The sequence below is a fragment of the Gossypium hirsutum genome, chromosome A03 (assembly GCF_007990345.1).
Source record: "Gossypium hirsutum isolate 1008001.06 chromosome A03, Gossypium_hirsutum_v2.1, whole genome shotgun sequence".
In the NCBI taxonomy this organism is placed as follows: Eukaryota; Viridiplantae; Streptophyta; class Magnoliopsida; order Malvales; family Malvaceae; genus Gossypium; species Gossypium hirsutum.
Genome location: NC_053426.1, coordinates 18885116 through 18911974, shown reverse-complemented (window position 1 = coordinate 18911974; position 26859 = coordinate 18885116). Strand labels below are relative to the sequence as shown.

The window sequence follows — 26859 nt, the reverse complement described above, 5'->3', positions numbered from 1 at the left end:
CCTCTAAACTTCTTTTATACTAATTGTAGGCAACGCGTGTGCCACTGGTCCATTCCGCCAACAATGGTTGTTGGTGAATCTCTTAAATAGAGATTTTATTCCTTGTATGGCTAATTTCTAACTTTTCTTTTGTGGGTACTGCTCAATCATCCATTCTGTATCAAACTTCAAGCAGTATGGATGTGGAGGCCATTATGGACAGGGTCATAAGAGGCTGAGGGCTAAAAGGGGATCTCGACATACCAATGATAGCAATGGCAATAGGTTGGTCTATCGTAAATGAGGTAAAAAACCAATTAATTCTAAAAGGGAGCTTACTCCACCCATCTTCTTGTCTCTTCTTGAAACTCAAACTGAGTCCATCACCCCCATGAACATTTCTCCCGTCGCACAAAGTTCGCCTGATGAGTTTACTCCAGAAGCTACCCCTCTTGCACCGCCATCTCTCCATACTAAATCAAGGTAACTTGTTACTTCTTCTTGTGGGATATCGATTTTGCTCCTATAAAAGGACCATTTTTTTTGTGAGCCAAGCTCTCTTCTCCCCAATTGAAATTAGTCAATGCTAGGAGAGGAACCTACCTCAAGAATTGAAAGAATATACACTCCTCTTTTCCTTCGAAGGTCATAAACCAACTTTTTTGGAGCCGGTGGACTTTTACCAAATCAGGCGGAGGAATCTAGTGTGATTGGCTGGGCCCTCCGTGACTGGTGTCATAACACCCTTTACCCAACCCGAATTAACATATTCGAATATTAGGTATTACAAGACCTAAACACTTAAAATTTTTAAAAATTTGTGTAACTTAATTACAACAAACTTCTTGTTTATTTCTTCACAACCATTAAAAATAAATACTCATTAAATACAACAAAACTTAAATATGGTATATGTAACACCCCAAACCCGGCCTAGACGTTATGGTCGAATCTGGCGATGTCACATGAAATGGGATTTGAAAATTGACTTTACCAAGTTAAAACCGTTCCCTTTTATTAGCTTCTATTTATCTCTCGTCAATTTAAAAAATTATTTTCTCGTTAATTAGATTCGTTTAAAAATAAATTCTATAGCGAAAGCTTTTAAAACTGTGACATTTATGGGAAATCGTTTGAGTTTAGGAAAAACATTCTTTTTAATTAAACCGAGTTTTCGTTGAGTTTTGCAGTTTAAAAGTCCATGAAAACAGTCAAAATCCAAAACATAAGCAAACAGTCCAAAAGTCCTAAATTACATCAAAAATACCCCAAAAATAATTGGAAGTAAAGAAAAAACCTTAAATGAAATTAAGTCAGTTCAAAAATCATGTGGTCACTGTTGAGTCCTCCGCCGCACCAATCCGCCTAAGTCTGGGGATTACTTGTACAGATAAATAGAAAGAGGTGAGTTTACGTAAACTCAGTGTGTAATCCCCACAAGAGATGTGCATACAGTCAAACAACAGTAATCAGTCAAATGCAGTCTAGGTCTAAGCCCATTACAGATTCAGATATAGTTTAGGTCTTAGCTCATCTTAGATACAGTAATAAAAATCAGTATCCTACCCACCAGCCTCTACACACCATCTCCGACCATCCCTACACACCATGTGGGGTTTAAAACACCCACCCAGCCCTACACACCAAGTCGTACTGAATGCGGCACATATCAGTAATATTGCAGCTGAGCTGCCAAGTAATAGGCATGAAAGCCTTTCAATACACTTCCTCCAATAATCAATTATCCCGCCTCAATGCATATGTAACTAAACATGCTCAATGCAAATATACAGAAATATATGCTTAGATGCTAAAGTTTAGTTATACATACAGATCAGTAAACATACATAAGTTTAACATGCTCGATACATACATTATATATTAAGATCACACGATTTAAGGTCTGAGTAGCGCTTACCAACACTATAATAGGCTCACAGTCGACTTAGGCGACCCGTGCAACCCTAAGAAATAGTTTAGCTCAATAGGCCCACACGCCCATATGGCTTGCCCTTGTGGGCCCACACACCCGTGTTGTCACACACGACCTACCACACGACCGTGTGGCATCATCAATAAAGTTTTCGACTTTTGCCAAAAACTTATTTTCTTGCATTTCAGGTACACACATGTTACAGATTCGATGTAGAAACACTTTCGAGCCTTCCAAAACCTATAATCGACATATAATGCTTCAAAATCAATCACAATTCTCTATTAAACCGAAAACCCACATCAATAATAGTCCAAAAAAAAGCGTCCAGCACTTACACCAACTATCATGAATGATTGGCTACGATTCTGTAAGAGGAGAATCACGATCAAGACGCCTCGCTACTGCCAAAAACACAAGTTCAATCATCAATGGGAAAAATTACACATTGCTCAAACGGATTAAAAGAATGACTCTAAATTCGAACAAAAACCTCTTACTTACCGAGCGTAAAAACATAATGCCGAAATAAATAAATAAGTACAATCCTTGTTGAAATGGAAAAGAAGAAAAAAGATTTTTGTTTGAAAAAGAAAGGGAAAAACGGATGAGCAAGAAAGGTGGACGTCAGTTTTCTGTAGAGAATTTCATTTGGAAAACAGATTTACCTAAACCCCTAAATTCACTTATCCACTCACCCACTACTTAGAGTTCCATCAGCACTGAAACACTTGTGCAACACCCAGCAAAAATAAACTCCCACACTCACATAGGTATTCGAACACTTGACCATCAGCAATCCTAACACTCCACTTAACCACCAGACAAGCAGGCCTATTCTGATATGTTTCTACAAATACTTAAATATAAGCCTGCTGAACAAGGGTAGGTCTTTATTTTAAAAAAATCACAAAACTTGCCAAATGCAAGGCTTGAACTTGCCAAACACACCTAGAACACTTAACCACTGAAACAGATACACATTTGTCACATTTTCAAAAAAAAATTAGGGCGTTACAGTATATAAGTCATTACAACTCAAAACCTTGTTAAAGACAGACTCAAATATAGTGTAGAATACAATTTTCCATATCCCTATAGTGTCTTCTATATGCACAATAACGTCATTTGAGCAGCCTCCATGGTGCATTCCTGGCTTGATCTCTCCAAAATAACTGACCTATTCTTACCTATTCTCGGCACCTGCATCATAAATAGATGCTTTTAAGTTCATATATGGATTTGGCGCCCAACTCACAATTAAACTCATTGATAACGTGTTCATTATTTCTGGTGAACGACACCTGGCGTTAGACTAAGTGTTTCCTACACAAGCAGTCTTTCAAATTTCAATGACCCTACTGCCTTAGAGTACTAGAACTCACTAACAACACTAAAACTTTTTCTCTATCAATCAATTTGCAAAGGTGGCTTATTAGGACATATAATTCCTACCTTTGGGGAAAACTCAACAAGATCTCTGCCACTCTCCATGGCCATGTCTGACCTCCGCATTCCATTATCCCCTAAAGAACCTTCTAGCCCTTTCAACCACGAGTATACATTTCCTCCTGTGAAATCTTGATCGACCTTTTAAACCCTTCAGTGAGCTTTCGTCAACTTGCAATGATCGTATTCTACTGTGGACTAATCTACAATTGTTTAAACTGTGTGGAATCTGCAACTTCCCTAGAGGAGTAGTATTTGTGTGTACCAATTATACATTTCCATCTAATGAGCCTTTTTTCCTTCCCACCCTAACCGAGGTTTAGATATAACCTTTGCATCCCTCACTATTTCGGTAGTTTATATTTCTAAGACAGGCCAAAATCATTCATTCTTGAGACTTATTGCTTCATTCACTTCACGAACTCTATTTTCACTCTTAACATCCTTCACGAATCGCGGATTATGCAATTATGATCTCTATGTTTGACGTTCTAATGAATTGCCCATGATTACTACCCTAGTGGACTACCCTGAGTTTCCTGTCCTGATGGACTATCCCATTTTTCTATCCTAATAGACTACCTAAGTTGTCATAGCTGAGCTATGGTATTACACCCTAAACCTCTTAGAGGTGTCGCCCGAGAGGACCATACTGCCGTCGCGTTCTCGCCCAATAGAGCCTATTGACCGTCGTCGCGGAGTTGCTCTTTGTAACCTAATAATCGTTAATATCATTTTATCATATATCCACATTGATGCTCAAAAACCAAAGTGACCCCCCTCGCAAGGCCCAAAGCTTCGCACATCATGGTTTTCTCCCAACAATTCTAGATGGCAAAAATTGAAATAGAATTCCAGTTTTCCTTTTTCCCTATTCCTCCGCCATTCCTCCATTCATTGCCCTAACCTTGATGCTTGAACACCACAATGTCCTCTCCGCAGAGCCCGGAGCTTCACACATCACAAGCGCACTTTGCAACTCCATATGAAAGTAACTAACAAAATCACCCTTCTCCCAATCCTATCTTCATCTAATCTGCCAACATTTCCCTCTCATACCATGCATAAACTATAACACCCCATACCCAGTTCGGTTATCAAACTCGAGTTACAGGATGTTATTACAGTTGCCAAAACATTATAACACAATTTATAACACTTAACTGAATCTTAAATCATTAATCACTTTAATTGCATTGACAATAAAAGTTATAAATACATCAAGGACTAAATCGAGCATAAAAACATAAATTAATAAAATCTAGCATAAATTAAGGACCAATTTGAAAATTTTCAAAACTTTGAACTATGTATTGATACCAAAGAAATAAGTATCGATATTTTTATGATAATTATCAATACGAAAATCTATATCGATACCATTTTTGCATTCTGCCAACTTTGAAAAGTTGAAATCAAAGCCTTTTTATCGATACTCTAAAAAAGTATCGATCCTTGTAAATAGATATCAATACTTATTAGAAGTAACGATACCAAATTGTCATACTGTCCTTTTTGAAAACTATTCATTTGGTAAAATATTGATACTTTGGTCCTCAGTATCGATACTTTTACCCAGATGGTTAAAAATCTAATTTTAAAATACTTTTTATGCCCAAATATATAATTCGAACATTGATGCATCAAAGCACACAACCAACCTGCATAATTATTATTCAAAGCATTCCAAAACATATCACATATCATCCTAAGAATACCTAACCAATATGCCATAAGGATTACCAAAATATCATAACTTTTTATCACCAACAACTAGCTATATCTAATGCATATATCCTTCTATACATTTGACACTAAGAGAATTGATGCACATATCATTTTTATGACATTCAAATCACATATCAAACTATATTGCTATAAATTCCAACCAAATTTTTATCCAAGTATTTCATATAATGTTATAACTTACCGATACTTACTTCATTCCATCACATATCAAGCTCAAATACCACATTCAAGTCACCAAACCAAATCAGGAGCAACCATACCATTAGTAAACAAGCATACATTTTTTATGCATTCACAAAACATACCACTTTTACTAAACACTTATATACATATACAAGTTACTCCTATTACATGCCACATATCCTAAAATAAAACATTTACAAAATCTTCCAAAAGAAGTCTGGATAGTGTGATCTTTGAATTGATTCGATCGCCTAGTTTCGCATATGAAAATTACAGGAAAAAAGGAAAATAAAACAGAGTAAGCTTTAATGGAAATTAGTAAGTTCATAGGTCAAAAAAATATAACATACCTTATAATCAAAGTTTAACTAACAAAACATTTAACTACATTTAACCCTATCATCACAACTATATCAAGAGGTGAGTTTATCATATGCCAAGTCATATAATCTTTCAAGTAAGCGAGTTGATTCAATAACAAGTCACAATATACAATCTATAAACATGAGTACATTTTCAAGTCATTCACCAAGTCGTTATTACCATACTTCAATACAAATTATTATATCGTTTAAAAATTTTGATTCAGCTCAATAAACTAATAAGAACATATATGAATACACGGTTATCCACCAAAGACATGCTAGAATGCTCAACCAAGCTAATCCAACCAAGAACATGGCTAAGCATTGAGTGTCTAGCCCGAAGGTTAACATCCCTCCAAAAACAAGTCTGGGCACCAAGTGCCAAGCCCGTAGGCTTCACATCCTCCCCCAGAAACACGTCTAGATCATTGTAAATATAACTCGATAATCCATAATAAATGTTGGATTCCAATACATTTAGTGTATAATAGCATGTCATATATCATCATCTCATCACATATTGGTCCCATACAATGCACAAAAGAACTTATTGGTATGTCAATTGTACCCTATCCTAATTTCATTTGAGCTCGATACAATAAACAATATAACACTTTCAATTCAATCCATTTTCTCACTTTGTACCAATTTTCAATATTTAAGTTACATACAACTTCCCAAAATACACAATTCAAAATAAACATTCCAAAATACGCAAAAATATATCATATGAACTTAACAAGGCCAAACAACAAAGATAGGAGTGTTAGGGACTATTCTGTAATTTTTTTCTTTTCCTCGATTTAGGGACTATTCTGTAATTTTTTCTCTTCCTCGATTATCTACCGATTCTTAATCTATACAATGATTTATTTCAATTTATCTATCTCAATTATCTTATAACATGCAATTTAATGCATATGACCTCCTATTAACATTTTTCATAATTTCCCTAAAGTTTTACATTTTATTTAATTTAGTCCCTAAAATTGAAACAATCTTATTTTTATAATTAAGCCTAAAGCCATATTGTTGAATTCATTATCATCCCCATACAGCTCTCAAATACTAAAATTTTACAAGAACTTCATGCTAAATTTTACGTTTAGTTTAGTCCCTAAACTTAAAACTATCCAAATCCACTCTACAAAATAGTCATATTTCAACACTAAGCTTCAAACTCAACCATTAACATCTAAAAAGCTTCAAGAACATCTATGATAACTTTTCAAAACTTCAACAGTATATCAAAATAGTCCCTAGGCTAGCGAGATTAAGCTACAACGATCTCAAAAACATAAAATTCATGAAAAACGGGTGAGAATTTAACTTACATACAAAGGTCCTAGCTTGGCAGAACCTTGGAGGCTTAACCATGGCTTCTCAACCTTTTTTGTTTCTAATTTCGGTGGTGAAGGCTAAATAGGAGATGATGCTCATTTATTTTTATGTTTTTTAATTACTTTATTTTATAAATTTACATTTTTAACTAATAAACTTTAAAATAAAACATCACCAACTGCCCATAATATTTAACTATGGTCTAATTACAACATAAAACCTCTCACTTTTACTATTTAAGTTGTTTAATTAATGAAAAAACAATAGTGAGTAACTTTTGCAGCTTTTACGATTTAATTATTTTTTTCTCAATTAATTATTCTAACAGTAAAATTTCTAGACTAAACTTTAATATGATACTCTAATGACCCCGTAAATATTAAATAAGTAATATTTATGGACCCATACATTGAAATTGTGGTCCTGAAACTATTATTTTCGACACCACTAAAAATGGGTTGTCACATACACTAGTCATGCATACAGTACAATTTACCTGCTGACAACAATTAGCACATAACTGGCATGATCACACAACAACGTTTATCATTCAAGAGGCAAGGTGCAGAAACTCACCTGATATTTCCTTGCCTCCTCAGCTTAGCTTTTTCGAATGCCAGAGCCTCCTTTGTCATGGTAGCTAAGCATGAAAATCATGTATTGGTTAAACTAAAGGTGTTCAACCCTTAAGACCCAGAATCCATAATTATTTAGAAGCTTTGAGAGTTCTCACTCTACTTCTTTTCTTCAATTCTCAAGTACAGAGAGATAATGAAACTTGTTAGTTCCTTGTTTTCTCCCTCACCAGACTTAAATTTATACCTCTGCTGCGACATGTAGAGCTTTCTTCATCTACATCCCCTTCTTCTTCAAAACTACTAAAGAAGATAATGCTATGGAGAGGAGAAGATTTATATACAGAATTAAGAAAATTTTGTCTCTACTCATTCCTATATATGCTCTTTGGGCATGGTCTTCACCGGCCATTCCCACAATCCATTGTTAATTATTTTGTTTCCCACTTTGAAACCAGTCGATTTCAATTTAACTAATCTGGAATTGAAATCCAACTATTCACAATTCAGCCACTAAAATTTTCAAATCTCTTATCGAAGCCTGACAATTCACTAGTCCTTTCAATTTAATCCTAATTTTCCCAAATTCTAGGTCAATTAGAGTAATTAGGTGTTACAGCATAGATATTCGGAAGAACAAGACTTCTCGTAACTTCCACCTTTCACCTTCTGTAGGGAGGAAGAAGAAAAAAAACGCTTTTCTTTAACAAGGAAGTCTAAGCCAACTATAGTACAAAGAGTATAACTTTAATCTCTAACTATAACTAAGTATTATAATGTTTTATCCGCTCGCTATTGGTCATTTAGTAAAGGTATGGGCCTTAGATTAGGATTATTGTAACACCCCGAAACCGAGACCGTCACCGGAGTCGAACACGAGGTGTTAACAGACTTTAAACCACTTATAAAAAAAATTTCCCAGACACTGCCAATCTGCGTACTAGTCGCTTTAAAAATCATATCTTGAGTTCAGAAACTCGGAATCCAGTTCCGTAAATTTTCCCTGAAACTAGACTCATATATCCATCTACATATTTTTTTCTAGAATTTTTGGTTGGGCCAATTAGTACAGTTTATTAGTCAAAGTCTCCCATGTTACAGGGATCGACTACACTGACCTTTGCGCATTACGACTTGGATATCTCCCTGTACAGGGCTTCAATACTGATGTCGTTTGTTTCTATAGAAACTAGACTCAAAGAGGAATCTATAAATATATGGCATGACTCCTAATTATCTCTGGTTAATTTATAATGAATTTCCAAAGTCGAAACAGGGAATCCAGAAACCGTTCTGGCCCTGTCTTACGAGAACCTGAATATCTCTTAACATACTGTCCATATGACCGTTTCGTTACTTTCGTATGAAAATAGATTCATCAAGATTCGTTTACATAATTTATTCACTATTTAATTCCCTTCCTACTATTTTTAGTGATTTTCCAAATCTACATCACTGCTGCTGTCAGCATCTGCCTTTAAGGTAGACTTTACCTATTTCATAGTTTCCATGATTCAACTAGCCCTTTTAGCATAAATAGCACAAATTATGATAGTGATTAACCATTCCCAGGCCAATCCTTGTTAAGCATATCCACACCTCTCAATAACCATGTCCATACCAAATGATTATAACATTATACTCAAACATATATAAGCCATTTTCGCATGGCTATCCAAAATTATACAAGTCCAAAGGGTCCATGACCCCCAACAAAAAGGGTAGTCCTATACATGTCATTTCGAAGTTCAACCAAAATTGTACCAAAAGGGGGGGGCTTGATAGTGTGGGCGACTTCGACTTCAAAATCCCGAGTCCGATAGCTGGAGAACCAAAATCTATAAAACAGAGAATCAAGGAGATGGAGTAAGCAATTTATGCTTAGTAAGTTTTGAGCAAGGGATTCCAGCACAACAAAAGTATAGCATTCATGTAGCTAAACGGATAATTTCATATGCACAATTTTTCAATATCATACTTACTTCACATTACCAACCCTTTTATTCATACACAAAGATCAACTTAGCCAAAGGCCGGTAGCTCATTTATCAACTGAGCGAATACTTATTTGTAAGGGCTCAACTAATTCAAAGCACATACGAAACATACCTCAATGTTGGGATGTTTCAAGCGTATTAACTGAAATTTTTACAGCAAGATCATTCATTCCCAAATCACGTACCTTCGGAATTTAACCGGATATAGCTACTCGTTCAAATGCCTTCGGGACATAGCCCGGTTATAGTAACTCGCACAAATGCCTTCGGGACTTAACCCGGATTTAGTAACTCGCACAAATGCCTTCGGGCTTAGCCCGGAATTAGTATCTCGCACAAATGCCTTCGGATCTTAGTCCGGATATGGTCACTTAGCACAAAGCCTTCGGGACTTAGCCCGGACATCATTCAAATAACCATGCACATTTAACAATAAATCATGGCACATTCGTATTTCGTTTTTGTTAGCAAAACTCAAACACAAGACACTTATCATTCTTGCAATTTCGGCTCAATAGCCACACAAAGAGCATGATTTTGATTTGCTTAAAACATGATCTAATCAAATCATAATTTAAGCTCTTTTACTCAAGAACTTACCTCGGATGTTGTCGAACGATTCAGATAGCTATTCGACCACTTTTTCCTTCCCTTTATCGGATTTAGTTCCCCTTTGCTCTTGAGCTTAATTAAACAAATAAATTGATTTAATCATTTGAGCATCGAAAAGAGGAACACAAGGCACTTAGCCCATATTTATACATTAGACATTAAAGTCACATATGTACGGAATCATGAATCAAACTCAACATTTTAGCTAATTTTCCCCCTTGGCCGAATTTTCTAAGCCAAGACAAAAGCATCAATATGCTTGCCTCTAACCGAATACATGCAACACCAATCTCCTTCCTATGGCCGAATATGCATGTCTATGTTGGGGCCGATTGCAACACTTAATACATTCTACAAGTATGGTCACTTGTATTGACTAAACACCATTTTGTTTCAAGTTCAAAACTTGGCTAATACACACATATATACACTAGTAAAGCATCCTCTCCCTTTCCATCAATTTAACACATGCATTACTCATTAATATACAAAAATTATATTCGGCCTTAGCACACAACTTGCTAGCCGATTCTTCTCCATCTAGCAACTAATGCACATATGTGCTCACTCAAAAATGCTAAAAAGAAGATTCAAGAATCATCAATCCACCATCACATGCATCATTAACAAGCTTCATATTTAGCATGCAATGACATTAACACAAAATCCACCTAGGCCGAATATCATCCCCATGAAATAGCAAAGATTTGAACCATGGGCTAATTAGAACTCAAGCTAGCAACTAAAAACATGCATGAATCTCATGGCACAACCTCAAACATACCTTGATCTAGATACAAGTATGGCCAAACCTCCTCCTAATCCTCTTCCAAACCAAACATGAAGCAAGAACTCCTTCCTCCTTCCTTAGAATTTTCGGCCAAAAGAAGATGAAAAAGGATGAACAAAATTTTTTTCTTTTCTTTTCTTTAACTCACGGCAAAAGGGGGGGCATGGATGAGACCATTCTTTTTTTTCATCACTCCTCCCTTTCATTATTTAATGCCCATGCTCCTTATTTTATCATACTTCCCATGAAACACTAACTCAACATGTTTATGACATGTTCTTGCCCATCACACTTGGTCTACCATGCTTGTCATGGCCGGCCACTACTAATAGAGGGGGGGAAATTGACATGCAAGTCCCCCCCTTTTTCAACATGCACTAATAGGTCCTTATGCTTTGACCTATCACATTTCAAAATTTTCTCACATAAGTCCTATTTACTAAAACTCACATGCAATCGACTAAATCGAAGCTTGAAATTTTCACACATTCATAATTACATATTCTAGACAATAAATATCACATTCGAACATTTCGGTGACTCGGTTTAGCGGTCCTGAAACCACTTCCCGACTAGGGTCAATTTTGGGCTGTCACAATTATGGGCTAGTCCTTTTTGTTGATTTAACTGTTAACACAAATTTTTCAAGGTTGGAAGCAATGATACGGACGGCTAGAAGGGACCTCCCACACAAGGAATAGAGAATAGAGAGGAGGACCTTTCCTTCGAGTGACTTGATTATTTGCTCTTCGACAGCCCTAACAAGTCACCCGAAGCTCTTCTGGCGCGCTCTAGCCAAGTGGTCCTCACCTGCACAAGCAAGCAGAATAGCGCCCTCATTCTCTTATTGTGCCGGCAGGCCTGGGCGAGCAAGGTAGAGTTAGATTAGAGGGAGGGGAACTGTGAGCGCCCGTCCCATGAAGCGCCAGGGAACTACGCATTCCTCACAGGAAGGTGGTATTCTAATATTTTTTACGAACTTTGACTCTTTCTACGAGCTTTAGTAGTTTAAACCTGATCTCTCAAAAAGAGAGGAAGCCAGAATTCAATAAGTTACTACTATCTATGACTGGCCAGCAGGCGCTACTATATGTATAGAAAAAGGATAGGAGAGAACAAGGGCATCTCATTGATTCTTTTAACCCTAAGAAAGATTAAGGTGGAATGTCAGCAGAGTCAGGAAGTGATAGAAGATAAATTTGTCCCTAAAGCATATTCTTCCGAAACTCTTCTTCTTATAGTTGATGTGATAGAAGGTCATTCGGCTATAGCAACTAAACAAGTACTTGCACGCATAAGAAGAAGTTTACTTAATTAGGGCTTCAGATTGAATCCATCACTTAGATAAATGACGTATCTTTCCATCCATCCCCGGATCCATCATCCTCGATGAGGAGGAAAGAAAAGTCCAATACTCTTTTTTTTTGTCTTGGAAGACTAGGGATTGCTAATCTACCCATGCAGGAAGCCTTCCCCTCTCAGGCTAAAGAGTAAAGATAGCCCTTGCCCTATAATACATGTCACATTGGATTTTCTAGTATTCCTACGGGGCCTTATTATTTCGAAGAGTCATCCTAATTATACCGAGCCCGCTAAGTGGGAAAATGGGGCAAAAAAAACTCAAGAATGAACCAAGAAGGGCATATCTTCCTGAAAAAAAATGAAACTCTAAATGTTGATCTTCTGACCACGATAATGAGCAATAAGTCCATCCGATAGTGGGTGGTGTATTTGGAGATCCAAAAGTTCTGTTTTTATGGGCAGAGGTATAGCTAAAAAGTATAATTCTTTCATTGGGACTAAGGATAGACAGGACTCTCGGTTCGTCTGAGCCTGAGTCGAAGACTTCGGATCCTGCATCTGCTTCAGTTAATTAGGTAAAAATGTGCCTTAAATGGTGTTTTGATCCTAATCCTAGCTATTCATCATCCGAAGTTGAGGCATTCAACAACTTTCTGAGACACCATTCTTTCCATAGGCAAGGGCTAGCCCGAAGATCAACGGGGTCTTTCTACAAACTCAGTTTTTACCCAACTTTTTTCGAGAGAACCGACTACCGGGGGTGTTGATAAACTCAAACTCGTCTCCGCTCATTTCATTTTACCTAGAAATTGAAATAAATTTGTGTAGCTTACCCACATCATCTGAGATGAAGTAATTTCCTACTTAAGATTCAGATGCCTATGTTATGCAATTATTGTAGGAACCCAAGGCATAGTAAGCTAATATGTCCACACTTGAGGCAACATTGAGGAGAAGACCTAATTAAAATATTTATTTATTTTTTTGGTAAACAAACAATTTGTTCTTTTTTTCATTGCTTCTCATTTTTTTTGTAAATTGTAAATAAGTATATATTATTGATATAAATACAATAGAATGCAATACAAATGATTTTTTAAAATTTTTTCGTAGATTGTAAATAATTATATTATTGATGTAAAATATAATAGAAATTTTTTTTGATAAAATTAGAATAAAGACATTATGGATGAAAAAATTTAATACAATACAAATTAAAAGTTAACAAACTAAATGATGATTTACATGAGAAAATTTTAAAATAAAAAATTCATCGGCGTTGTCGACCCGAATGTGTGCCACAACTTGGTGGGTGTCAGTTACGAGAAGGATTTTGTCATAGTTAGGATTCTGGCTCCACATCATCATCATCTTCATCTTCACCTCCACTTCCACCTCTATCTTGATCTTGATCTTGATCTTGATCTTGTTCTTATGTACTAGATTGCATTTGCATCTTAGGTTCCCATCGTATGCCGTCCGTGGTATTAATAGGTGGTTACGAACATGACCCATCTTTGAAGAACAATGATGCTGTTGGTGTTTGAAATACTATCGGCGGAGAAGTAGGTGGTGTCAAATAACCCGGTTTTGGATAGAATGTTAAAATAATAGGCGATGGCAGATACATTGGTGTTACTGTCAGCAGTGGCGTGTAATATGATCCTGGGGATGGAGGTGGTGCAAAAAATTTCATGGAGAAGGTGTTGATGCATAGTATGATGGTGCATATGTGGTGTTTGTGTAAAAAAAATGGGGTTAGTGGAAGTAACAAAAAAATATGAACTATACTGATTGGAAGATGGTGCACCCATCGGTATAGTATTTGGGGTTGGAGCTGATGATGATGAACTCGATGCATGTACTCCCGATCGTGGCCTCATATGGGGTCATTTTGGCTTTCTACAACAACATTACCTACTCCTTTCCTCCTCCGACAATATATATGACTTATCGTCAAGTCTAAACAATGTCATGTAATGCGAAGAGGTTGTCAAATCCGGTTGGACAATTGGCTCACGCATAGGTATGAAATCGTACCTATGTTCCCAGATGTAGATATATTTGGCATGGAATTTAGGCCAATCTTCATCGGTTTTCCCCCGCAAGTCGATCTTGTGAAATCCATCGAGCTTCTAGGGTGATAGCAGAATACTTTGCATAAAACTGAACTAACACATCACTCGATCAGATTTGTGCATCTCAACTATTGCAAAAACTACCAATGGCACTTTGACATACCAGATATGGCGATTTGCCAAAAATTTGGACAGGATGCATTTTTAAATTCTCGTATCAGAATATGACATCCATTCAAACTACAGTACAAAATTATAAATTTTATTATGTACTTAATATTAAATTTCAAATCCTTATGTAAATATTATATGATTGAAATTTTCAAAAACTAACATTGGCTTCAGATTATTGATCTAGCAATAGCCTGATATCTTCAAGCTGGTTCGATATACCCACATAACTCATGTCAATGTTCAACCTATTCAAATAATATTTTATTTCAAAAATACAATAATGGAAAAAATATTATAATAACTATATTATTAAAATAACTTTACCTTATTACAAGTGAGAATCCATAAGGGGCGTTTGCTCGGAAACGTAAAAATGGTAGCCGGTGCCATGCCTATAACTGAAGAAGGGGTATGCAACCACTGATTTTAATTTTTGTGCTTCCGTTGCCCAACACATCTCTCGATACAATGTTGCCAACACAGTTAATCTCCAACTAAGTCGCTTCGTTTCTTTTAAGTCAACTAGTTGTAAGAGCCACCTTAAATGTACCAGATTTTGAGATTTATCTAGCGTTAGAAGACCCCTGATTAACCTCAGTATTAATGCTTACGCGTATTGTTGTCTTTCAACGGCACTAACGGAGTCGTTGATATATGAGAAATTGTCTTCTAACCATTTCTTCTCTATTCGACTACCACTAAACTTGTCTGGCACCTTACCTAATAGTTGGTCGCAAATTGTGCTCCAATCTCCAACACCCACTACCCCAATAACGACTGCCCCATCAACGGGTAAATCGAGTTGTAATGCTACATCCTCGAGTGCAATTGTTCACTCATTGCACGGAAGATAAAATGTGTGTCTCAAATCTCTATTTTTCCACAAAAGCACTGATAAGTGCAGGCTCAAATTTATTCCCCTCGAGCATACGAGACACGTGCAAGAATCCTGCCTCTTATAAGTGTTGTTTAATACCACGAGGTGCCCTCACACTTAAATTGTGTATACTTCTCGATAATCTGAACTTTAGTCTAATTATATAAACATAAAAAAATTTAAAATTAATAATGTTATCAACTTAATAATTATATCAATTAAAATAAAAAATTAATAATATTTTCTTACCATTTATAATTGGACGCTAGAAATGTGTTTACCATCCAAATAAATAAGAGGTATTGACATTTTAAAATAATAAAAATCAAATCAAAGGAATTATGAAATATAAAATTAAGACAAGAATAATTTGAGAGAAATTGAATGAAAAATTGAGAATAAAATAGTTGAGAGAATTGAGAGAATAAGATTTGAATGAAAAAGAAAGAAAATGAGTTGCGTATATATAGCACATAAACTAGTAGTTAGAAAAAGAAATCCTAGCCGTCGGAAATTAAACCGTTAGATTTTTTGACCATTGCAAAAATTACCATCGACTTACTATTGGACGAAAACGTCTCCTATAGGAGGCGTTTTCTATTTCTCTCTCTAAAATTGGTCTATTTCTTTAAATTTGAGAAAATTCGGCCTAATTTGCTAATTAAGTTTAAAAATTGGCATTTTTCTCTAATGAACCCCTTATAAGTGCATAGTAAAATTTTCAGTAAAAGTATCATGAAGGCTTTTATATTAAGAGTTGAATTGCATTTTGTTCCCTTTACTTAGAAATAGACAAATTAATCCATGTATGTTAGATCAAAGAGCAAACTGGTCATTGTGTTAAATTTTCTATCTATTTTTATCTTTAAAAACTGGTTCCTGTCCACGTGTAACTGTTTAGTTATTTAATCATCAGCTTTTAACAGTAAAAATAAAAAAATTTAATAAAAAAAAGTTAATTTACTTTTCAATTTAATGTATAAAGATTAATTTATTTATTTTTTAAATAAAAAAAGAAAAGAAATAAAATACATTCTAGCATTTAATAAAGGTCCTCCATCTTACTTTCACTTAAAATTTCTCTTACAATTTGTGGAATAAATGCTGACAGTTACGGATGAATGGATGCTTGAAAGTTTTCCCACTCTAAACTTTTGAAAATTCCTACCTTCAAAATGTCGTCCTCATACTTGGCCCTCAATCCATGACATGATAGACACACAATTTGACTTTAGAATTTGTAGCAGAAGCTCGACCATTGCTTCATATTTTCCATTCCATATTGACTCATGGGGATACCATTTCCCTCCATCTTTTGATTTTACTAATATTTTATATGGATTTTTTTATTTTAATTTTTTTTATGACTCTTTATATTTACACACAAACTCTTGTAATATAAATAAATGTTGAATATTAATGATTAAAGGAGATAAAGTCAGAAATTTTTTTTAATAAGTAAAAATTAAAGAAATAAGATAAAATATGATTTTATAATTATATCAATTCATAATTTTACAAAATTTAGAGAGATAATATATATACATATATTAGGTTTTGAGGGATCAAAACAACTGTTTGCTCTTTTTGTGCCAGCCCTGAACATAAATGCACAATTATAAAAATTAGATTAGATTAATTGATTCAATCAATTGAGTAACGAATAAATTGATCTAGAGTTTCAACTATTTAAATTAAATAGAATGTTTTAAAAATCAAAAAATAAGGAAAATTAACAAACTTTTTTTTCCTAATTTTAGATTTTTTTAAAAAGAATTTTTTCTTTTTTGCAATCATGCATAAAAATGATCTCGATTTTGATAAAAGAAAAAGAAATGTTGGTAAGTGGATGAAAAAAAAGGGTGGACACCCCCCCCCCCCCCACTTCAACTAACCCACACCAGCAAAAGTCTTTGCATGTGGGGGATGGCCCTTACAGTCTTTTTTAGTCTTCATTAATCTTCCTCTTTTTTTCATTTTGGTTGAAAAGTAGTTGTTGAGTAATCCTATGAGTTTGTATTAAATAGCACGATAAAGATAGATGTAAATCCCCATTGTTAGGGTTGAAATTCCGTAAGTAATGATTAATAATAATAAGCCCAAGCTGGCAAAATCCAACTCTTCATTAGTGTAATTATTATTGGTTTTAAGCATAGGGTCTTGACCAAATCATAGGCTAGTGGATTAGGATGTTCATTGTGAGGATTCTAGCCTTAAATTTAGGTGCATTTGGGTCTTCCTTTTTTGGTTCCTATCCATTTCAACCCTTGGTTTCTTTTCTTTTTCTTTTTTTATTTAATATATTTTTAATTGCTAATGGTAATTTAAGTTGAATTGAAGAAAGTCGAATTCTTTTCAAGGTTAAATTTATTAGATGGAAGGATTCTTCGTTTTATTGAGTTTAATCTATAATACATATAAGTATGAATTTCAACTAATAAAAATACCATTTATTATTTATATTTTATTTTTATTTATTAACGAGATACTTTTGTTAAAGTTAAAATTATTTAAATTATACTTTTATTAAAGTTTAAATTATTCAATTTTGTGGTGTAATTTTATTAATATTTCAATCATATAAAACTAAAACTTATCAATAAAAAATAGTTGCTTTTTATATTTATATATTTTTAAATCATTTTATCCCTCCATTTAAATCTTTGCCTCTTTAGTTCTTAAGTTTGTGCTATTTTTTAAATCACTTAAAATGGACAGAAAAGTTAACGTTTATTAACTTTACTGATATAAAATACATGTGGATTGTCATGTAGATGTTATATTAGTAATTAATTAATTTTTAAAAATTTAAGAATTCAAAAAATTATTAAAAATATAAAAATATTTTTTTAATTTTTAAAAAATTAATTAATTTTTAATATGACATGTTGTGAACTGCCATGTGGATGCCACATTAGCAAAGTTAAGAAACATTAATTTTTTCCATCTATTTTTAGGTGATTTGACAAACAATGCAAGTTTAAGAGTTAAAAGAGAAAAAAAATTAAATAGAAGGCTAAAATGACTTTTTTTTATAAAGTTGGAGAGCCAAATAAATTTTTATGCCATTATTATAAAAATATTTAAAAAAACTAAAATGTTATAAAAAGTTTATACTTAATTACTATTATTTTTCATACTTTAATTATGATTTGAATTTTTATTGTTGTAATATTTTAATAATAAAAATAGTTAAAATGTTTTAATTAGGTTAAATAATTCGAAATTAATTTACTTTAATTAAAAGAAATAAAAAAATAATATTTAATATCTTCAAAAACATTAATATTTAATAAAAGTGAAGAACAAACCTATAAAATCACATAAACCTAAACCCTAACTCCATCCCATTAAAAATTAATATTTATAAAAACAAAAATAACCCTAGATAGACGATAAAAATAAAAAAGTTTAAATATAGTAAAGGTTGTTAAACTCTTTTGGAATTTAAAATTGCAATTATGAAAAGGTAGAGTAACTTTATTAATCCTCAATATTAACATTTTTTTTAATTTTGTCCGTACTTTTTAAAAGTACATGAAAGTTATTTAAAAGTTTTAAAATAATTTTTTTTTTAAATTTCAACAAAAACTCCTAAAATTGTTTTAAAAATTACAATATTTGTTAAAAGTCATTTAAAATTTCAAAGAATATATATTATTTACTTCTTGAATGATGTTAAAGTCTCTCTCAAAGATTTAGTTATTTGTTCAATTAGTATTAAATTAGATTTTAATATAAATTTTGAATTAAATAAAAAAATACTTGTTTAATTTCAATTTTAATATGTTCTAAACCAACAACTCAAACTTTGAAGAAACTTTATTATCATTCAAGAAATAACTAGCACATTTTTTTTTATTTTCAAGACATTTTATATATTTTTATAGTTTTATGAACTTTTAAATTTTTTGAATTTTTGAATTTTTTTTTGGAAATTCTTTAAAAGGTTATAAATTTTCAATTTTTTTTTGAATTTTTATTGAAAATATAAAAAATAATGTTTATAATTATTTTTAAAAAGTAAGGACCAAATAAAAAAATTCTATTAAACATTGAGGGATCAAGAAGGCATTCTACCTCTTTTATAATTGTAAAATTAAGAGAAAGCATCAATATTTTTAAATAAAAATGTACAAGTACTCATTGTTTCAAAATTAAAATACAAAAATTTAATTTAAATTTTAAAAAAAAAACAGGGACCACAAACATATTTAAACCAAAACTTAAAATAAAAAAGAAAAAAAGAAAAACCCTAGTTATGAATTGCATGAAAACAAAATTGGTTGTTTCAAAAAATGCCTTTTTTAATGGTGCAATTTGTAAATGTGAAAACAAAAGTTGAAACTTTGAAAAAATTCATTGACAAATACCTAATTCAACCAGCAACAACCCAACACTTTAAATTAATCAATTGAAACATTAGATACTGTCTAATAACACTCGTTAATTACTTCTTTTAATAACAAAATAAATATATTCTATGTACACAAAATTAAGAAAAGAAGAATCCACTTGCAGTAAAATGCCAGACAATTTTTTTTGGCTTCATTTGAATTGTCAAATTCAGACTGATAACCAAACAAACTTCATTAACAGAGTTGACAAACAACTGTTTTGTTCTTTTTTTTCTTTCATTCACAGAAACAATAACAAAGAATACAAATTCCCTTTTCCAAATCCTTTTTTTTTCTAAATTTTTTTATTCATTAATTTCTCAAAAAAAAAAAACATCATCAAAGGTGGGTATTCGGCAGCCACATTTAAAATCCGTTGATTTTCCATTCAATTATCTTCCGCAATCGTCGCTTCCCATAAAAGTACAATATTCTGTACAGATTTTCATATACATATATATATATGGATGTTTATCGTATGAACAGGTTTCATTCTTTTTTTTGTGTCTTCTTAAAAGAAGGAAAGAGGGAAAAAGAATGAAAAAGAGCTGAATCCTGAAGGGACTGAAAGCGCTCTAAACTCAGTTTACAACTCACCTTTCTTCCCCACTGTTTGTTTCTTTGTTTTTTTTTTTGTGTGTGTGTGCTGGGTTGGCGCCAAAAAGGAAAACACCCAGAAAGAAAGTTTGGGGGGGATCTTTGGTTCTTGATCACATGATCAACGGCCATTGAAATTTAAAAAATGGGTTGCGTCAGTTCGAAACAGGCGGTGTCGGTGACGCCTGCGTTAGACCATTCCGGCGCTTTACGTGACAATGCCGGTACAGTTAGCTTTGGTAGTAATTCGTGTCGGTCTCGGATCGGGTTCTCGGAGCTGGAGAAGAAGACCACCGCCGGCAGCGGTAAGAAGAAGAAAAAGAATAGTAATAGCGGTGGTGTGAGTGATTTCGACGGTGTTACGGGAGCATGTGGGAACGAGTTGGGTGACTCGGGTCGGGCGAATTTGAGATCCGACTCGCTGAGTTTGCGGTTGGGGAATTTACAGAAGTATGTTGAAGGTGAACACGTGGCAGCCGGCTGGCCTGCTTGGCTTAGTGCCGTCGCCGGAGAAGCCATCCATGGTTGGGTTCCACTCAAGGCCGACTCTTTTGAGAAGCTTGAGAAGGTTAGATTTTGTATATTAATTTGTTTGGGTACCATAGAAATATTATTTATGATTTTATTTACTGTTAGTAATACCCTAATAGGGAATTTTTTATTCAGTTTATGGCAAGTAGATAAAGACATTTCTTGTTGTTTTTTTTTTTTTTTTTGCCCATAGACATTTCTGGTTTAATTCATGCATGTTATATGCATATATTTGGATGTTAACCCTTTTTAAGTTACTTAGTTGTTCAAGTAATGTTTCTGATCGTCATTTATGTTGCTCGGAATCTTCATTTTTCTTAAACTATGTTCCGATTTCTGTTTTTACATATTTAGAGATGAGTATGCCATACCTTTCCTGATATTTGATGTAATAATCTTTGTACCATTTTCATCTGTTTGTTTAACAGATAGGGCAAGGTACATATAGCACAGTGTTTCGGGCTCGAGACCTTGAGAGTGGGAAAATAGTTGCTCTAAAGAAGGTTCGGTTTGACAATTTTGAGCCCGAGAGTGTTCGATTCATGGCAAGAGAGATCCTGATCCTTCGTAGGCTTGACCATCCGAATGTCATAAAATTGGAAGGGATAATTACTTCCCGAATGTCATGTAGCATATTCCTCGTATTCGAGTACATGGAACATGATATTACCGGGCTTTTATCTTGTCCCGACATCAAGTTCAGCGAGTCACAGGTTTGTTCACTTTGCCTCTGTCATTAAGGTTAGTCTTAAATGTTTGAGGATAGCTTGTGTATGTAACATATGTTACTTGGACTTTGATGTCAGTATCCGATACAGATGACACGGAAAAATAAAGAAGACATGCAGATACTTGAATGCCTTAAATAGAACAGAAAAATGTATCTTTGACAATGAATATTGATTGTGTTTTGTAGATTAAATGCTATATGAAGCAGTTGTTATCAGGACTTGATCACTGCCATTCACGGGGTATAATGCATCGTGACATTAAAGGATCAAACCTCCTCGTAAATAATGAAGGAATCCTAAAGATAGCCGACTTTGGTTTGGCTAACTTCTACTGTTCAGGGAAACGGCAACTGTTGACAAGTCGTGTTGTAACCTTATGGTACCGTCCCCCAGAACTTTTGTTGGGTTCTACAGATTATACTGCAGCTGTGGATCTTTGGAGTGTCGGCTGCGTGTTTGCTGAACTTCTTCTCGGGAAACCTATCCTGCAAGGACGAACTGAGGTATGCACCTTGTCTAATGATCATTGCTTCTCTTCATTGCTTTCTAGTGCTCCTTATGATATATATATATATATATCAGAGACTAATGAAAGTAACTGTTTTTCTTCAGGTTGAACAACTGCATAAAATTTTTAAGCTCTGCGGTTCCCCACCCGACGATTACTGGAAAAAATCCAGACTTCCTCATGCAACTCTATTCAAACCACAACAACCTTACAATAGTTGTCTTCAGGAGACTTTTAAAATTTTACCGGCAACTGCTGTTAACCTAGTAGAAACTTTGCTTTCAGTGGAGCCGTACAAGCGTGGAACTGCTTCCTCAGCTCTTGCATTAGAGGTAATTATTCAATGTATCACCGTCATCATTGCTTGTTCGATTTTGTCATTTGTTCTTCTCCCTTGTTAAGTATCTAATCTGATAGCAACCGACTATAGGTGTTGTTAGAATAACACTACTAAATGTCCTTGAATTTAGGTGCGGTGCTAACAAATGGTACTGATGGCCTATAGCATGGACAAAAAATTTGGGGCTACAAACTACTTATAATGTGTCTTTATTGTTCTTATATATATCAGCTAGTGTTTCTTTAGAGCATTACAAACGCAATATCCACTACATGCATGCTTTTACAGTACTTCTTCCATCATTTTGCAATAATTCTGTTTCTTAATCTTCAATTTTCAGTATTTCACAACAAAGCCTTACGCATGTGATCCATCAAGCTTGCCAGTATATCCACCTAGCAAAGAGATAGATGCAAAACATCGTGAAGAGGCAAACAGGTGAGAACGTGTTCTGAAAATGTGTGTATGGAGACATTGATTTAGATTAAGCATCTAACATAAAATATTATCAATAGTCTCTAAGATCGCTACCCCAGTTATTGGAGATTTCGGCAGACGGAATGGTTTGCTGCTTGATGTCTGTGTCTGATCTTTTTTCTTTTTCTGAGGTTTTAGAGAATGCCTAGTCAACTTATGCATGTTATAGTACTTACACGATTATCTGCAAATCTACTATATACGCACATATATACGACTCGACACCATTTGGTATCATCTTCAATGAGTTTGTCATGGAATGTGGAAATGCTTAATCCTGTGTTCATGTATCTGCTCCTTTTTTTTTGTTTCCCAAGGTTTTGGAGAAAGTGTAGTTGCATTTTACAGTACTTTCGCAATTGTGATCATCAACAAATTACTACTTTACATTAGCGTCTTAAATGAGCTTGTCTCAATGAATTACTCAGGAAAAAGATAAGCGGAAGAGTTCGTCGGCCTGAAACAAGAAAGCCAATAAGAAAACCCCTTGGTGCTGCCGCAGATACTCGAGGTTCTCGGAATAATGGTAACCATGAAATCTCAAAGCAAAGAAATGCTACTAACAATGAGGGAGCGTCAAATCCATCTACTGATGCACTGGAAGAGACTTCTCATGTAAAGCATGAATCCCAAGGTGATATTCCCTTTTCTGGTCCATTACAAGTTGCTTCATCGAGTGGCTTTGCATGGGCAAGAAGACGAAAAGATGATGCATCCGGAAGATCACTTAGTAGGTCTATCTCAAGAGGTCACATTTTCAGTTCTTTAGAACCTTCTGCTCCATTACATACACGAAATGATAATGATTTGAAACGGCATGAAAATGAGGATGTTATAAATGGAGGTCGAACTGATTCTAGAGGCCATGATTCATATGAAGCTGCCAAGCGTGACATGCAGAAACAGTGGAGCCAGTTCGAACACCCAGATTCTTTTGATACTTCTGATGGATACCACTCGCAAGAGCTATCATTGGCACTTTATCGAAGAGAGGAAATGGCGGCCAAGAGAAATAATCCGGTATGTCCGTAAATTTTAGGACCAGGAACTACGTTAAAATTTTGTTCTTGAAATCTAATTTAAACATCTGTTGCAGATTATTCAGTTCATGAAGAATCTTGTTTAGAATTTCTCTGTCGGTCGAATTATATATATTGTTGTTTTTGACAGGATTCCCAGGATGAAGTGGACAAGGTTGAGTTTTCAGGGCCTTTGTTGTCTCAATCTCACAGAGTTGATGAACTCTTAGAACGACATGAACGAAAGATCCGCCAAGCGATTCGTAAGTCATGGTTTCAAAGAGGTATAATAAATAACATCAGAAACACTATATAGTTATCTATTCTTTTAATCAATGATTTGTTTCACCAGTTGTGACAGCTCTTTTGCGCCTTTAGTTTGTTAGCTTTATGAATTACCGAATATTTACGTATAATTGAGAACAGTCCATTGAATACAGAAATGTGTTTGGCACGGAGTTCTTTCTTCATAAGTTCATGTGTTTGAACAAGATTAGATAGGCCAGCATTATTGATTAATCATTTGCATTGCAGGCAAAAAACATGGGAAATAGTCTTAAGCTACTCTCATGTCTAATGGCGGGGTACGAAGAAGCTTCTTCCTCTACTCCAACTGCAGCAGCGATAAGTTGACCACCATGTCTATAAAAGCATGCCATTAACAACCTCGAACTGATCCTTGTGCTCCAAAGCGGCAAAGAACGAAACTCAGAAACTGCAATATGATGGTACGGGGGCGTGTATGATTTTGTAGAGCCTCTAATGGGAGAGGGACCTTAGGTGACTTCTCAGTCCCTTCCTGCAATGAACCATACTTGTTTCCTTTTTCTTCCATTTTTGTTTCATTATTTTCTGCTCATCAAGTTAGACACTAGAATGTGTATAGGTTCATAGTAACTGATTCTGAGAGCTATCTTGTTTATGATCATTGGTTCATATCGATATCAATTTATGATATTATATATAAAATTTGACATTCTACTAATTCATGTTATATGGATTTTCTACTCAAATTTGCTCGAGCTCAAGCTCAATTATGTTTGTAGTTATTTAAGCTCGAGTTAGAACTTGACTTAATAATTAAGTTTAGAGTTAATATTATATTAATGGTAATAACATAATTTAATGGTAATTAAGTTTAGAGTTAATATTAACTCTAAACTTAATAATTAAGTTTAGAGTTAATATTATATTAATGGTAATAACATAATTTAAAAATATATTATATATCAAAAAATGCTCGCAAGCCGTTTAAGTTGAGTTTTACTAAGCTTGAATCAACTCGATCAATAATTGAAGTTGCTTGAACTCAAGCTTGATTCAATAATTATTGAATCGGGTTTGAGATTTTTTAGTCAAACTTAAGTAGTTTGTAATTACCAATATATTTACACCCTAATTCAATTGATTTCTAAATATGTTCAATTATTAAATGCAATGGTACGTTATTATAATATTAATCATTTGTACTTCTACATTCGTTTGAGAGGGAACTCCCATTACTAGAAAAGGATGGGTGCCAACCATGACATTCATATCAAAGTCCAGGTTTGAAAAAGCATTTATATCTAGGTTCACAAGTTTATAAAGCATTAATAGACAATGGTCATTTGTTTTATAGATGTGATTTCCAGTCACCTTGAAAAGCGTCTTGTACAAATTCATCAATGACGGAGGGTAGTAGAGACCTAGGAGAGCTATGGTCCCCCGTAAAATAGTGAATTTTTAATTTAGGTATTTTATAATTTATAAAATTTTAAGTTAATAATGATAAAATTATATTTTGGCCTCTCAAAAATGATAAAAATTTGATTTAACCTTTTAAAAGTTATAAATATATAGATTATTAAAATGATGAAATTGTATTTTTACTATCGTAAAAAATATATAATTTAATTCTAATCCCTAAAAAAAAATTTTAACTCCACCACTGCACCCAAATAGCTAAACCTCCAACTAATTGTATCAAAATCTTTTAGTAGAGAAAGATGCATGACATGATCCTTGTTGCGATATTTGCCTAGAAATAGTATTCTTCCTATCATCTAAAATGTCTAAGTTTTAACATATCGAACAAGCTACTCCACAATTACTTGTAAAGGAAGAGCCAAATCGACAAGTATCTCTAATCATGTGCATTTCACTCTATTCTCATCGCATTCTTTATAATTAGTACAAATTATATTTTTTTTTGTTTATTTACAACATAATATTAAAGTTTATAATTCTCTTTTTTCTTTTCTTGTTTATTTCTTGGGAAAAGTAACAGAGAAAAATGATGATAGTTTTGACTTGTTTGAGAAGCCATCCATTATATGACATGGGTTTTTCTTAATTTGTGATTTAAAGGTTTGTTTTTTGATGTTTAGGATGTTTGATGTGGGAAGATAGATGTTTCAAAGGAAGGGTTACAGCGAAAACTTATTTTGTTTCTTTGACCCGTGCACATGCTGAAAGCATTTTACACATCATGCATGCTTATGTTCTCTAAATCATGGTTAGTAGGTGCATATGCTGGACAGGGAGTGCTTTTCATACTTGAATCGCGCTTTAGAGAGCTCACAGTAATTTTGGCTACAAATAGAGACATTTGTAACGCAACTGTCAGAATTTTTGAAATATCGGCAGCTTTTAGAGGGTTAGCATAGTTTTACATGTTGCAATTTGAGAATCCGAATATATTAAACCTCTGCTGCAAGATGAATATTATTTTTCTATAAGTTTCGCTTGATATCATATCCATTGCTTGAGTTATTTTGGTTCTAGTCTGTGTCAAATGGATGTCCGTTTTTGCAGATATGAAAGGAGCATACCTGTCGACTTATTGGACAGAATGGTGATCATCCGTACATAGA

General features: G+C 34.0%; 1 protein-coding gene and 1 long non-coding RNA gene across 2 annotated transcripts; one reads left to right on the top strand and one right to left on the bottom strand.

The window, feature by feature from the left end:
• Positions 1 to 1429: 1429 nt before the first annotated feature.
• LOC121219130 (uncharacterized) lies at positions 1430 to 7150 on the bottom strand. Its single transcript, XR_005915850.1, has 3 exons — positions 6993 to 7150; positions 2251 to 2316; positions 1430 to 2152 (listed from the first exon to the last, which is right to left on the bottom strand). It is a non-coding gene; the product is annotated as an uncharacterized lncRNA (long non-coding RNA).
• A 12789-nt stretch (positions 7151 to 19939) lies between these two features.
• LOC107886108 (protein IMPAIRED IN BABA-INDUCED STERILITY 1) lies at positions 19940 to 24989 on the top strand. The gene is made up of 8 exons (XM_016809946.2): positions 19940 to 20966; positions 21358 to 21642; positions 21846 to 22163; positions 22273 to 22500; positions 22849 to 22946; positions 23414 to 24005; positions 24156 to 24288; positions 24539 to 24989. Exons 1-8 carry the CDS (start codon positions 20544 to 20546, stop codon positions 24556 to 24558), a joined length of 2097 nt encoding a protein of 698 aa, XP_016665435.1. The 5' UTR covers positions 19940 to 20543; the 3' UTR covers positions 24559 to 24989.
• Positions 24990 to 26859: the final 1870 nt, after the last annotated feature.

What these genes read in the sequence shown, in the direction of transcription:
- LOC107886108 (XM_016809946.2), top strand. Translation starts at nt 20,544, where the DNA reads ATGGGTTGCGTCAGTTCGAAACAGGCGGTGTCGGTGACGCCTGCGTTA. An exon ending in CCTCAGCTCTTGCATTAGAG is followed by an intron (nt 22,501 to 22,848) that starts GTAATTATTCAA and finishes TTCAATTTTCAG; the next exon opens with TATTTCACAACAAAGCCTTA. An exon ending in TAAGTCATGGTTTCAAAGAG is followed by an intron (nt 24,289 to 24,538) that starts GTATAATAAATA and finishes TTTGCATTGCAG; the next exon opens with GCAAAAAACATGGGAAATAG.